The sequence below is a fragment of the Stegastes partitus genome, unplaced genomic scaffold (genome assembly GCF_000690725.1).
Source record: "Stegastes partitus isolate 25-593 unplaced genomic scaffold, Stegastes_partitus-1.0.2 Scaffold112, whole genome shotgun sequence".
NCBI lineage: Eukaryota > Metazoa > Chordata > Actinopteri > Pomacentridae > Stegastes > Stegastes partitus.
The window spans coordinates 344,146-357,944 of NW_007577843.1; the positions used below are offsets into that span (position 1 = coordinate 344,146).

At 39.2% G+C, this 13,799-nt stretch overlaps 2 protein-coding genes across 2 annotated transcripts in view; one reads left to right on the forward strand and one right to left on the reverse strand.

The window, feature by feature from the left end:
• Positions 1–2,219, reverse strand: part of asz1 (ankyrin repeat, SAM and basic leucine zipper domain containing 1) — a 34,903-nt gene extending 32,684 nt beyond the window's left edge. The window contains exons 1-2 of the mRNA XM_008278006.1: positions 2,112–2,219; positions 926–1,028 (exon numbers count right to left, since the gene is read on the reverse strand). Coding sequence (XP_008276228.1) covers positions 926–1,028; positions 2,112–2,219 — 211 coding nt within the window. The remainder of the gene's footprint in view (positions 1–925; positions 1,029–2,111) is intronic.
• Positions 2,220–6,420: 4,201 nt separating this feature from the next.
• cftr (CF transmembrane conductance regulator) overlaps positions 6,421–13,799 on the forward strand; it is a 47,032-nt gene continuing 39,653 nt past the window's right edge. The window contains exons 1-3 of the mRNA XM_008278007.1: positions 6,421–6,473; positions 7,958–8,068; positions 12,430–12,541. Of these exons, the coding sequence (XP_008276229.1) occupies positions 6,421–6,473; positions 7,958–8,068; positions 12,430–12,541 (276 nt within the window). The remainder of the gene's footprint in view (positions 6,474–7,957; positions 8,069–12,429; positions 12,542–13,799) is intronic.

A 13,799-nucleotide genomic window follows, 5' to 3' on the forward strand; every position in this document is an offset into this window, starting at 1 on the left:
GCAGCCATCTTGGCACTGCAGGAAATTGGCATTAGTGAGAGACAGGTAGCGCAAAAACTGAAGATCTCCAAGACAGCCATTCATTACACCAAGAAAAAAAACAAGCCTGACATGGTACTACCAAATTGCTAGCCGGTCATGGTGAATGAAAGGGCGAATGAAACAGCTGGAAAACTCTTTCCTGCCTCCAATGACTGGATTTTCCAACAAGACAATGCCCCTTGCCACACGGCAAGGTCAGTTAAAGCCTGGATGGAGAACCAGAACATTCGACCCATGCCTTGGCCTGCTCAATCACCAGATCTAAATCCATTTGAAAACTCGTGGAAAATCATCAAATGCAAATTGGAGAACCACCAGCCCAAAAACAAAGCAATTTTGGTTGAATTTGTGCAACAGGAATGGACTGCTGTGACAGCAGAACAATGTCAGAAGCTGGTGGAGAGCATGCCAAGACGCATGGCTGAATCAAGTACTAACTTCTGTGTGTATCATGTGTCTAAAACAGACAGAAAAGAAAGCATGGAGTGCCTAAAAGCATTGCTTTTGGCTGTACAATGCCATAGCTAATGATGCAAGCACTTAAGTGATTTTGGTTATTATCAAGAAAACCATGGAAAATGGCGAGATATCAGCTCTTAAATTAAAGTCTTATGAGCTATTTTTGTTGTTATCATTATATTTGTCCAAACAATGTACCTTTTGTTGTACCAGGCATTAAAATGAACAAGAAATTGAAGAAAACAACGGTGGTCTAATATTTTTTTCTCATGACTGTGTGTGTATGTATGTATGTATATCACAGTAAAACAACGATCCAATGGAAACTTTATGAAAACCGTTACTTTCTTTGTAATATTACAGTATTATTTAAAGTTAACTATGAAGTTGTGTCACACAGGGGAAAAAAAAAAAAAGTACTTGCCATTGTCCAGCAGCTGTTCAACAGTGGCAATGTCTCCTTTACTGATGGCTTGTTTCAACATTGACACGCTGCCTGTTGCATGTGGTACAGGTGCATCACGTTCCTGAAAATATATTACATTTGGAAAGTTTTTTTTTTACCCCAATATAAATGCAACAATAGGGAAATGTGCCAAGATAAATGTCTGTGGATGTCATGTTGACATACAGTTTCAAGAACTTAAGGGACAACATTCCTGTGACGGACATATGAGAATCTGGAGTGATATTCCGCACAAAACATTCATGCAATTAGGCATGGACAGCAAAAATAAATATATTTTTGTCATCACGTGTGAATGCAGAGAGCAGGGTCTGTCATTTTTATTCTGAAGAGTATCTGGCCTATGCTATGTCTTAATTCCACTTTTCAAACTAATACTACACAGTATGGACTCTACACTAATTGGTTTCATATTGTAACTCATTACTTAAGGAAGTTGCACTCTCAGGAAATGCTAAATTTGGGTGCCAATAAAACTGCATATTTCTTTATATACAGTCAATAAAAACAGGGCAACAAAATTACTAGCTTGTTTAATTCTTGTCTTTCTGAGGCCTTTACTCCCCTTTACTATTAGTTTTAATTACATCCAGCTGTGACCTGCTCCTGTAATTCTAAGGTGCACTGTGTTGCATTGTAGGGCGAATGTGTATCAAAACTGACTGGAATTTGGACTCAGTTTTACATTTCACGAAGAAGTCAAGAGCATGGCAACAAATGCTAAAAAAAAAAAAAAAAAAAAAAAAAAATATGGAAACGGGTTAAGGAATTTGTTTTATCACAGATTAGCTAATCTGGTTTAAGTCACTTTAAGTGGCCCGGAGACAACAAGTTATGGCCGCGAAGGTTAAAAAAAGAGGCGCAAAGTGTACCATTTTTACTACATTTAGTTCTGTACATTATTAAACTACCCATATTGCCAAACATATCTACTTTGCGCCGGTCAATACGTTTTCTTCTGTTAGAATTATGCCGTAAAGGAGAGTATAGCTAGCTAAGCCCCTCAAAATGGTAACAACACAATACAAAGCTGGCTAAATAAGTTAAGGCTACACTATAGCAGTTGCTGCTAGCTAGTGCTATCAGTCCAGTCCAGCGGTATAAACCGAAATACGAAAAGAAGAATGACATTTTCTAAAATAACCTCGATGCCAGAAGATTTTTTATCCGGAATACACCCAATGTCCCACTCGTCATTACTGGCGTCGCTTTCATCTCCAGCTGGGAAGGCGTAGTCCATGGAGCTGGCCATGATTCTGCCAAGCCGCTAACAAGTTGGACAGTCGGTGCCGGTGGAGGGATGTTTCAAAATGCGCGTCGTTTCAGCTCGACGGTGGGCGGAGTTACCCGGTTTAAGGACATTACCTCCGGTTATGTGGCTATCTTAGAAAAACAACAAAACATCTTTTGTAAGTTTGCACTGTTTTGGTAAGTGTAATTTTGCCTAACTGTGGTATAAATTATTTGTGTACTGTTTTTTTCCCCTCTCCTTTCCAGTCTTACTGCTACAGTGGGAGCTAACCTAGCATTTGCTAGTTAGCATTAGCTTATCTTTTTAGCGAAATTAAGGTAACTTTGGCTTGTAGCTAAACGTATCACAGCATAGAGACAAACCCACTTTTATTTGTTTATTCATTTATTTTTTTAACCAAGATTCCCTGTCACCGGATATCATATACATAAGAGATGGTAAACCTTTGTAGAAGTAATAAAATCGGACTAATTCTATGTTTTACTTACATTTTGAAAATGCAGTTTCATTTCATAGCATTCAAAATGTTCCTGGTAATTTTGACCCTGTCATTCTTACACACTTGAACACTGAGTAGAGCTGATTTAGTAGCTCTCTCGTCTGTTACTAGTCAATTGCAAGACATGACTAAAGCCACAGAGCTTGGTAAGAACCTCTAGTTGTGCACTGTGGCTGCTGACAAGAGGGGGAAATGCTGTAAAGCCTCATTCACAAGTTTTCAAGTGCCAGTGGGGTGCATAGGGCATATTTCAAAAGTACAAGGTGTTCCACGTTTCTGTGGTAGGAAGCCAGAAGTGACCCCTGCACTGGAAAGAATTGTTGTGTGAGAGGCCAAGAAGAATGCAAGGTTCACCACCAAGACCATCCTGATGAATCTGAGCAGTTCTGGTACCAACATCTCTATTAGACACTCCAGGCTGACTTTCATTACACAGACCAAAGAGGAACCCACTTCTCCAAGACAGACACACAAAAGCTTGTCTATCCTTTGCAAAAGATCACCTGGACAAAGAAGAAAGTTTTTGATCATTAATTCTGTGGTCCGGTGAGAGGACGGTGTAGCTGTTTGGACAGAGGGATGTGGCCTAAGTTAGAAAAAAGAAAAGAGACTTATTCAACCTCAGTTATACCATCCTCAAGATCAAGCATGGTGGTGGGAATTGAATGCTTTGTTTGTGTTTCTCACCCCATGGATCAGGCTACCTTGTAAAAGAATAGAACATCATGAGAAAAGAGGACAATATTAAGATTCTGGAGGAGAACATCAGGTTCTGCATTAAAAAAAGAAAAGAAAACAACTTGTGGTTAAGAAATGAATAACAGAAAACACTGTGAACACATTGGAACATCGCCGCCCCAGTACAGACCTAAATCTCACAGGGAATCTGTGGAGGAACTGGAGAACAGCGTAATGGCAAGGAAGCCATGGAGAAGAAGACCTGGAGATCATTACAAAGAGGAGAGGAACAGAATCCCAGGGGAGACATTCAGACACATTGTTAGCAATTGTAAAATATAACACCATGGCCATTCACTACTGAGAAAGGGTGTCAGTAATTTTTTGTATAGCTTTTTTTTTTGTTGTTGTTAAAGCAAACAAACTAAAAACATTAATCTGTCATGCGTGAGCACGTAAATAATTTTGGGCTTTACTTTTTACACAGTTGTGATTAGTTAATGTTAGCCAGCTATTATTGGTTAGCTAACTTATTGCAGCCTTAGAATAAAAACAAGCATTTTCACATAAAGTGTAAATGTGTCTTATTGTGTCCTACTATACTAGCCAGAAAGCCAGAATATTTTTTTTCTGTTAACCTTGTGTAACTGCAGTGTCTTTCTTGTTTGTCCAAAAGCTACTGTGGGAAAAAAAGAAAAAAGAGACCCCAGTGGCTTGCTGCTACTTTTCATTTTAAGGTTTTTACTATGACGGACAAGTTGCTGGATGCTGGTTTTTGTGTACTTTTTAAAAAATAATTTTAAAAAGATTTTTTGAGTAAACATTTAGAAATATGCCACTTAGTTTGTTCACTTTCATGCTGACTGCAAAATGTGAGAGACTGTGATTGAGACTTAAGCTTCTGCACACCAATAAATGACCCGTGCAGGTATTTTCCCATATTTGCCTAAATTACACTTTCTTGGTTCAATGGGTATTCGCAAACTGTGCTTGACTGACATCTTGCTTATTTAGAATTTAGTTTTGTTTCACCAGGGTTGGGCGTTATATCCTCAAATGATCATAAATTTTCTGAATCGCTAAGCTTTATTACCTTTATGATGGGAGGATTTATTGCAGAACCTTTCCTTGTATGCCTAATAAACTGGCAACTGAGTGTATAACTGACAGTCTGCTGTGACGTCCAACTTTGGTCGACAGTCAGTGTCCAGCAGAGGTCACTCTTTCCTCTGGGCAAGCCACATAACTTTTCTGCTTCAAGCAACAAACAGCCCGTCTGTAATTCTCCTCAGTTCCGATAAAGAGTTCAGGTTCACTTTTATCCTTTTGCTCACACTGAGATAATTACCAGATGTAAATATCCCTTTTAAAAAGCAGAAAATTAAGTCAAAGCTCTTTACTAAATTTATTTAGTATCTCATTGCCGCAGCCAATGGTTAGTTTTGTGAAGGCAGAGAATATGTCCTATTTAGTATTAGATTAGTTATTTTCAAAGGGATGGCACTGTTATGTTTAATATTGGGTACCATGCACACATTTTCTTGTAGTTATTTCATTGTAATACATTCTGACAGCAAGCTGGGCTTCAGCTATATTTTAGTCTTTTTTCATGTAGATGATTATCTCCCCTTGGTCAGTGACATCAGGGAGAGTTAAAGAGCTGTGAGTTCAGTGTTATTTTCTGTGCAGTTTAATTCAGTGTTTGTACCTGAAAGCTGAAATGAAACCTGCACCATTGACCACCACTGTACCTCTGACTCTGCACCACTACAATATAAAATGTTAGACCTTCTGCCGTTAGAGCATAACAATACCATGCAAAATCTTGTCTGGATTATTACCTTAAGCGTCAGCCTTGCTTTTTGTGATTTTAATGTATATTTATTGCTACAGATCTACCCAGCTTGTGGCTCACACTTGTTCAGCTGAAGTGCTGACAGTGAAGATTACACATGATTTGTGTGTTAGCATACTCAGCAAAAAGGCTTATTGCTTTTTTATTTTTATTTTTTTCATTTTATCTCTGTTCCTTTTTGGAATGTCTTGATGTTTTGATCCTCCCTCTCCTGAAACTGTTTGTAACCTGAAACTGATGAAAAAGTTTCAAGTTCACATTGGTCTCCTGGAACTGCTTCTGCTGTTTTGTGGTTCATATGGAGGCAGCTGAGTGGACCTCAGCTCTCAGAGGTATTCAGTAGACCTGCAGCGGTTTTTGAAATAACTTGACTATAGCACCTTTAGGTTCTCTTATTTTCATGTTACAGAAGAGGTATGATGCCTCTTACTAACTCTTTTTCTCAACTTTTGAAGTTTGTTTTGGTTACATAGTTGTGATTTTAAGATTGTGTACAGCCTGCTTAAGTTTTTAATGTAGGACACAACTGTGCAGAAACCCTTCTTTACACAAAGTAGTCAGCAAAAAATCCTAGGAAAGTTCCAGTGGAATTTACATACTGCTTAATTTGGTAACGAATTGGAAACAGAACAAGCCAGGAGACATCCTTAAAGGAAGAAAGCAAGATTCGGTCTGAACACAAAGTGAAAATAATTCCAGTGTGACTTGTGGACCTGCCCTTCCTCCCTGCGTCTGCCTGTTGAGGTGGCCTCAGCAAATCCGCTGGCTGTTGCTTCTTCAACTTGTTGCCACAATATGCAACCTGAGGCTCGTCGGCGTGGAAATGACGTTTCTCCGCAAGTTTTTGCGAGCCCATAAAGGATGGCCTGTCCTCTCCGTGTCACACTGAGTGAGGGAGAAACGGCAAGACGGCTGCAGGGGCTGGACAGTCAGTGTGACCGGAGAGTCAGAGCAGGGAGACGCGCAGGGGGCAGAGTCCCATTTTCAGCTTTGGGAGAGGAACAATAGTGAACAGTGACATCACTTTTAGCGCAGGCACAAAGTGGAGGATAAGCAGTTGAGCATCCCCTCTGTGTCTGTGGGAACGGAGCTACTCGGGGGACACACAAATGTAAGCGGCGCGCAGGGACACTCAGGTGCAGAAAAACCAAACTGGCTTCGCTCTTAGGATGCAGAAGTCACCGGTGGAAGATGCGAACTTCCTCTCCAAATTTTTCTTCTGGTAAGAAATCTTTGTCTATATTGTTTATCCGAGGAGTTGTGCCTGGATGGCAAGGTGCACGCGCGTCTCCATGATTGTCTCCCTGTGTCCAGAGCATAATGAAAAGATTGCGCAAAAATCACATTTATGGATGGGCTTTAAGAAATTTTTTTTAAAAAAACCACGACCTTTAGGAATTTAATAGGACAATATTTTCACGTTGTCATTTGGAGACGCGCGTGTGAGATGAATGATATAGATCAATAAATTTGCCAATAAGTGCAACAGTTGCTGCAGCTCTCTGGCTCTACGCGGTTCGACGTTTGATCGTGATAAATGTTAAAACGTTGAACAGGTAAGAAAACGTGGGTGACATGAGTTATTTTGTAAGAAAAAAAAAACGTGAAGAAATGAAGAAAATGATTGTTTTGAACCATTGAACTCATTAGGAAGTCCACTCATGCTGGCATTGACCATCTGCATGTGCTGTTGTGCTTTGACAGGAAATGAGTGCAGTGTTTTAGTCGCTGATAGAAACTGTCCTTTACATAATGTCTCTACAAATAAGTGTTACAGCACCTCCTTTATGTCGCTTAAAATGCGCATGTGGCGTTTTACCAGTGCTCCAAATGTGATTCGTGCTCCATTGAGGTGTGTTGTGGGAGACACTGGCAAGTGGAGGTGGACACTCTTCACCATGTTAAGTCGTCAGTATTAGTAGAAGCTGCTAATGGTCTTTCACATTAAGTAGAATCTCATTATTTTCCACAATGATATTATGGACAAGTGTTGGACAAATTACCAATCTTGCCCTAAGTTATTATTTTGCGTATGAATATGGGCTTTGGTACTGGAATTGCAGTGGTTCAATGTTTGTATTTTTTTCCCACTTGATATATTTGCACATTACCAGGCAAAAATTGCGCTACAGTATTAAGGGTTCACCCATGCATTATGTCCTTTATCCTCTGAAAGGCTCCAAAAGAAGATGCACACTTAAAAAAAAAAAAGTCCAATTATATTAATTATGTCACCTGAGAATTCAGTGAATGATTCAGACACAAGTACCAGCAAACATCTGAGTTTGCCTCCCTCCTCTGTCATTAGCCTGTCTGTGAGACCTCAAGGATTACCTATATTACAACTAACACAAGTTCACATTGTGGGTTCCAGACACTAACCCTGGTTTTTATGACAAAGGTGTATTCTCTAACCAAACACAAACAAGTACAGTTTAATATAATCTTTCAATTGTCTTCAACAAAATCTAAAATGTATTGTTGTATACTAGACTATGTGTACACCGTGTCATTCAGCTGAAGGGAACAAGATCATGTATTGTCAGGGTTCCAGTAACTGTTAAATACATGTATATGCATGGAGGTAGATTTGGTCAGCAGTTTTGTGTATGTCGAACACTATCTATTAGCATATTCTCTTGTATACAAACATTTTTTCTCTTCTCTCTTATCCAACATTCTTTTTAATGTTTGGTTTTCATGCAGGTGGACATCACCACTCTTAAGGAAGGGCTTCAGGAAGAAGTTGGAGCTAACAGATGTATACAAGGCTCCTTCGTTTGATCTAGCAGACAACCTCTCTGAGAGACTTGAAAGGTTTGTGCACCCCAGCCCACTGACTGGACATAGTTAAGCTGTGGTCCAGACTCAAGGAGATCTGGTTTATGAAGTAGAAGAAGTAGTTTGCCCCTCATTCTAACACTTTGACAGCTTTGCACAGTAAGTCATGACACATCAGGGATCATTGCAGTGCTGTTCCTTAAGGTCCTCAGCTTGATAAAGAGAAAATGTATTAGTTTTCTCTTTACCTGACCGTCCATCAGGCCATAGGAAGATATATAATTCTGTGATAAATTGAAACATCAGGTAGGCACATCAAGGGGAAGTGTTATAACATTTCAATTAGTTATAGCAGATAAAATGCAATGTTTCAAAGATGCTTTGTTTTTTTTTTGGTTGTTCACATGTGAGTTATCTGGCTTGTATCAGTATATAAAACAAAGTGCCAGCTGTATTGGATTAATGCTGTCTTTTTGTCCTTGGCGTGTAAATGGTGCATTGCTGCATCTGACATGTCAGTCAGATATCATCATTATGTAAGAGAGGTTGACACCAACATGAGACTGTCACCTGTTTGGTAGTTTGATATAAAGTAAAAATGAAGAGTCAGATTTGACAATAAAACTTTCCATATGAGGAAAACAAATACATACCCTAACCTTAAATTTATTAATAAGGTGATCTACAAAGGGAAAACATTTCATCCTTACCCATATCAACATGTTTAAATGGCATTTTATTGTTTGGTGTGGCACTTTTCACACTGAGCGCTAACTCAACAGTGTCATGTATTCTCAAAATACATTAGAAACTCTATACTAATACTCGGTAGGCTTCTCTCTTTACTCTGAAAACAGCCTACATTTTTTCTTAATTCCTGCAGATTTATCCACTGCACATACATGCATTCATCTCTTTTTCAGCAACCTCTCCATGATGTTCTCAGATCTGGGAACCTGGCTTCTGAGGTCCCCTGAACTCACTGTCATGTTAATGAAATCAGTTGGGACAGCTTTTGTTTTGTGGCATTAACAGGAAGTAGTTATTAGAAAATGGTCAGGTGTGGCTATAAGGGTCTGCATATGGTCAGCAGCAATGCTCAGATATTCCCACATCATTACACCGCCACTGTTGACACAAGTTGGGTTGGGTCCATGGATTCATGCAGTTGACATCAAATTTGTAGCCAACCATGTCCTTGCTATTTTTCTAGTCTTCATCTATCTAGTTTTGGTGAGCCTGGGGCCACGGCCGTCTCATATTTCTGTTCCTTGCTGGCAAGAGTGGAACTCAAGGTGGTGTTCTGTTGTTGTAGCCTATCTGCCCCCAGTTTCAACAATCTGAGATGCTCTGCTCACCACAGTTGTACAGAATAGTTATCTGAGCTACCACAGCCCATCAGCTCCAACCAGTTTGACCAATCTGCCACCAACCAGTATTGGCACAGACAAAGTCACAAAAATCACATTTGTTTCCCAATTCTGATGCTTGATGTTGACATTAGCTGAAGCTCTACCCCTGGACACTGGAGACCTGCATGAATAAACAGGTGTACAAGTGTTCCTATTAAAGTGCTCCTGTTAAAGTGCTTGGTAAGTGTATTGCTTTTAGTGCCGAGAGAGTGACGCCAGCAAACAAGTCGTCCATCTAAAACTTTGGCTAAGAACATCGATTTTCTCATCATTTTGCAGCAAAATTCAATGAAGGAATAGAAAAAAAATGCCAGCAAGTCAGCTAACATTGTTCTTTTATAGCTGCAGACATTTTGATTAGTCAAAAGCACAGGTGTAACTATGAAAGTGAAAAATGGCTTCCCATTTCAATGGCCCAATAAACAGCCATGTATGGAACTCATAAAATGAAATGTGACTGCCATTACTGACAGTATTTACATGTAACATGTACATGCATGTACAGCACAGTGGTATGTCCAATATGTGCATGTAGTCTACATGATGAATAAATCCTTTATTCAAGGTAAATTTGTAGACAAGCTGTTCCCTAGACATTTGTAGCCTTGATGTTTTTCAGATGTCACCTTTACATGTGTTTATAGCAGCAGGCCATGGGCCATCCTCTCTTCAGAGTCAACTTAAAATATGGGCTGGCATTTAAACTGGGCTAGACATAAACCAAACCTGTGTGTGCCAACAAACAGCCAGGCAACACATGATGGACAAGGTTAGCTTGTGTTTTTCTTCATAAAAATCTGTCTTTCACTTTTAATGTGTTTTATTTTTTGATCTCGCTATTTCCCTGTCTCTCCAAGCCACTGTTTCATTCTCATTCTTCACCTGCTTTTCCTTCTCTGGCACTGTAGCCACACTTCTATTCCCTTACGTTAAAATGCCTTTAATCTTCACAGAACAGAACAACTGACCAGTCACTGAAAAACTTGAAATTAATTCATTTATAGCTTTAAAATAGTATTACCTGTTATGCTTAGCTACAAGAGCCTTCTGAAATCTACAAACACCTTGTCTTCCTTTTTTGTCTTTTTTCTCTTATTTAGATTCTCTTTTCCATTTATCTCTTTTTCCTCTTCCTCTCCCTCATTGTTTATTTTCCTGTTCTTGTAGCAATAAGCAAATGCCACATCTTAGACAAATGTTATCTTTAAAAAAAAGAAGAAAGAAAGAAAGCAGAAGTTTGATGTTACCCCAAAGATTAAATAACCATGCTTCTTTCTCCCTTTTTATTTTTTGCCTTGCCTATTGACCACAGCTATGTCCCACACTGGCCTTGCCACTCAGTCACCAGGGGCCCTCGTCATGCTGAATGGTGCCAACAAACCAGTTAATGTATATTGGTGTTAAAAAGTCGACCTTTAGAAAGGGCCCAGTGTCCACCAGGTGATAAATGAGCAGTGGTTGGTGATTTTGCTTTCATTATTCTGATCAGGCAAACAGTGAGGACTTCTGGGAATGTGAACTTTATCTTCCATTAAAGCATGCTGTGTACCGTCAGCCTTTTCATCACCCCCGGTTCAGCTCAAGTCACTGTGGTTTGCTGGCATAAAAAGGATACACCGAGATAGAAATATTCCAAGTCTCAATTTTCAGTCAAATTTAAAGCATTTATAATGGTGTTACCACAACCGTTATTAATGTAAAGATGCATATAAGATGCACAATAGTCAATAATGTCAAAACGTAAAGACGATATTACAATGTTTTCAAAGACAGGATCCGTACATGTTGTATTTACACACACTGTTGCAGGCTTAACCTTGCCTAATCCAGCATGAAGTGGGCAGGAAGTGAGTAATTTATGAACAGGACATCAGTGTGTTCCCTTTACCTTTACATAAAGGAGCACACACCATGGATGTATGTTCCAAGATTCACCTAGAAATCACAACTGTTTTGAGTCATATGGGAACGTTGGGCATTTCTCTGTAGAGTTTGTAAACTGGGAATGTTGTGTCTTTTGGCCATATTTTGTTGCCTGTGCAGAGATTGATTGATCCAATTTCCCCCCCAATGATACCTTGACTCAATACCTGCTGGCACAGAGTACTAATCCAGGTTTGTATACTTCTCTGGCTTGCACTCATTGGAATCATTTTATGTAAGATAACATGTGGCCAGGGATTACTGTAATGCTAAAAGCTGAATTGGTAGCTTGCCATAACTGACTGAATGTAACAGAAAATGGAAACACTGAATTTTTAATGGCACTGATGAAGGAACCACATTTAATGTGGATACTGAACTGTCAGATTGGATCAGTGCATTTCCTACCACTGTTATGTTTGTGTGCAAACTGAGACAAATACTCTGTAAAATATGATCAGCAAACCTACACAGGTTGTCCACGTATGTCTTCCTCAGTGGTCTCACTTTCTTCCTCTTCCCCTTTCACTCATCCTTTCTCTTCTCCACTGCTCCCATGACTCACTGTTGAACTGCTTGTCCAGATCACCCTGGTTATAAATGACCCTCAGAGAACAATGCAGATACTTACTGTAGCTGAACCCGCTTGCCAAAACAGTTGTGGGAAGTTAATCCAACAGTGTCCAACAAAGCTACAGCAGGCAATATCCAGTTTGTCAAAATAATAACACTGACAAATCTTTAAATCTGTTAAAGAAATAAAATGTTTTTGGGTTTTTTTTGGTCTCCTCCCTCCCCCACAAGTAAATGTGTTTCCTGTCAATTAATAACCAAGTAAAATAAAAACAAATAAATGTACTACAGCTTCTTGTTCTATGACTTTATCGCTAGACAAAGTTGTGGAAAGGACTCTTAAAGTCTGGACAGCTGGTTCGTTGCCAGAGTAGTAGTAGACAAATAGAACAACCATGGCCAAACTTTGCTGGCATTTGGCTGGTGTGTGTGTTCTTTCGTTCTGCCTGCACCGCTGTTTAACTGTGTTGTAACTCTGCCCTCCCTCAGAGAATGGGACAGGGAGGTGGCGTCAGCCAAGAACAAGCCCAGGCTGATGAGAGCACTGGCCCGCTGCTTCTTCTGCCCTTTCGCCTTCTTTGGTGTCCTCCTATATCTCGGGGTGAGTCTGTCGATCTGTCCTCTCTGAAGAAAGCAGATCTCACATATGTTTTACTGTGAAATGTATTCATTCTGCCTTAATGGGGCACACCACAGCTTGTCATTTTTGTCACATTCAGATACAAATTAGATTTAGTTTGAAGTTAAAGTAGATGGAATAAACTTTTAGTTTGAACCAGAAACCGCAGTGTGAAGTGAAGTATTGGTAGAAATTTATAGAGACATGTTTACAGACCTCAAATTGGATATACAACTTGCCATTTCCCCTTTGATTTACTGAAAGTGGCTGGAGACAAGCAACTGTTATGCACTTGCCAATCAAGCAAACCTATGAAACACACATTGTTATGAATGAAACGACCTATTTAGACTTTGAAAATACTTTGCAAGTATAATTCATGGTTTTTGTGGTCATTAACTAAGTTTCATTGGTGGGTGTGCATCTAAAGGCACTTCATTTGCTTCAACAATTCAGGTTCAAATCCAAAAGAATTACAGTAATAGTGTTCTAAAGCAAAACACTGTTAAATATCAATTGTTTTCCTATTATGGTTATCCAACTCTCATATCATGGAAATGCTCCTGTTTGTTTGACAAATCTGTCCATGTGTCCATCCAACAAAACATCCATGTAGTTTCTCTGCTGACTACACAGCATCATGAGAAGTTGAGCATATCTCACCCCACATAACACTGGAGGTAGGGAAACCCCATGGGCATATCAGCAGCCCATCACAAGTAGGTGTGTAGCTAACAGTAGTAATTAAGGTACTCGGTTTAATCTTGTTATTTTGAACATTAGTTGTTTAAATATTGGGTTTACAACATGTTAGAAACCAGCAGTTAAAAACTCCAAAAAACATTTAATAAATGGTTATATACTACATATAAACTGAAAAATAATCCAGCTTTTTATCTAGAAAATATTTTTTCATTTATTTTACACTAACACAGTTTTGTTCCTCAGTAATTATTGATTAGTTTAATGTGACGTTGTATAAATCTTTCCTGAGACACTTATTTATACTATGAACAATGAAATTCTGATTAACACTTGAACCACACAATAAGACTGTAATGTCTTCACACTGAAATTGCTCAAATTCAGAATCAATGTTTTTCAGTAAACAGAGTACAAAGTAAATACAGTATCAGGCCATTGCTACGTTCATTTGAACACTGTTGTCACTTGCACTACTGCCAGCTCCACCTGTATGTGGTTCTGTGTTGTACCTGTTAACACTTCTATCCTGCTGGAG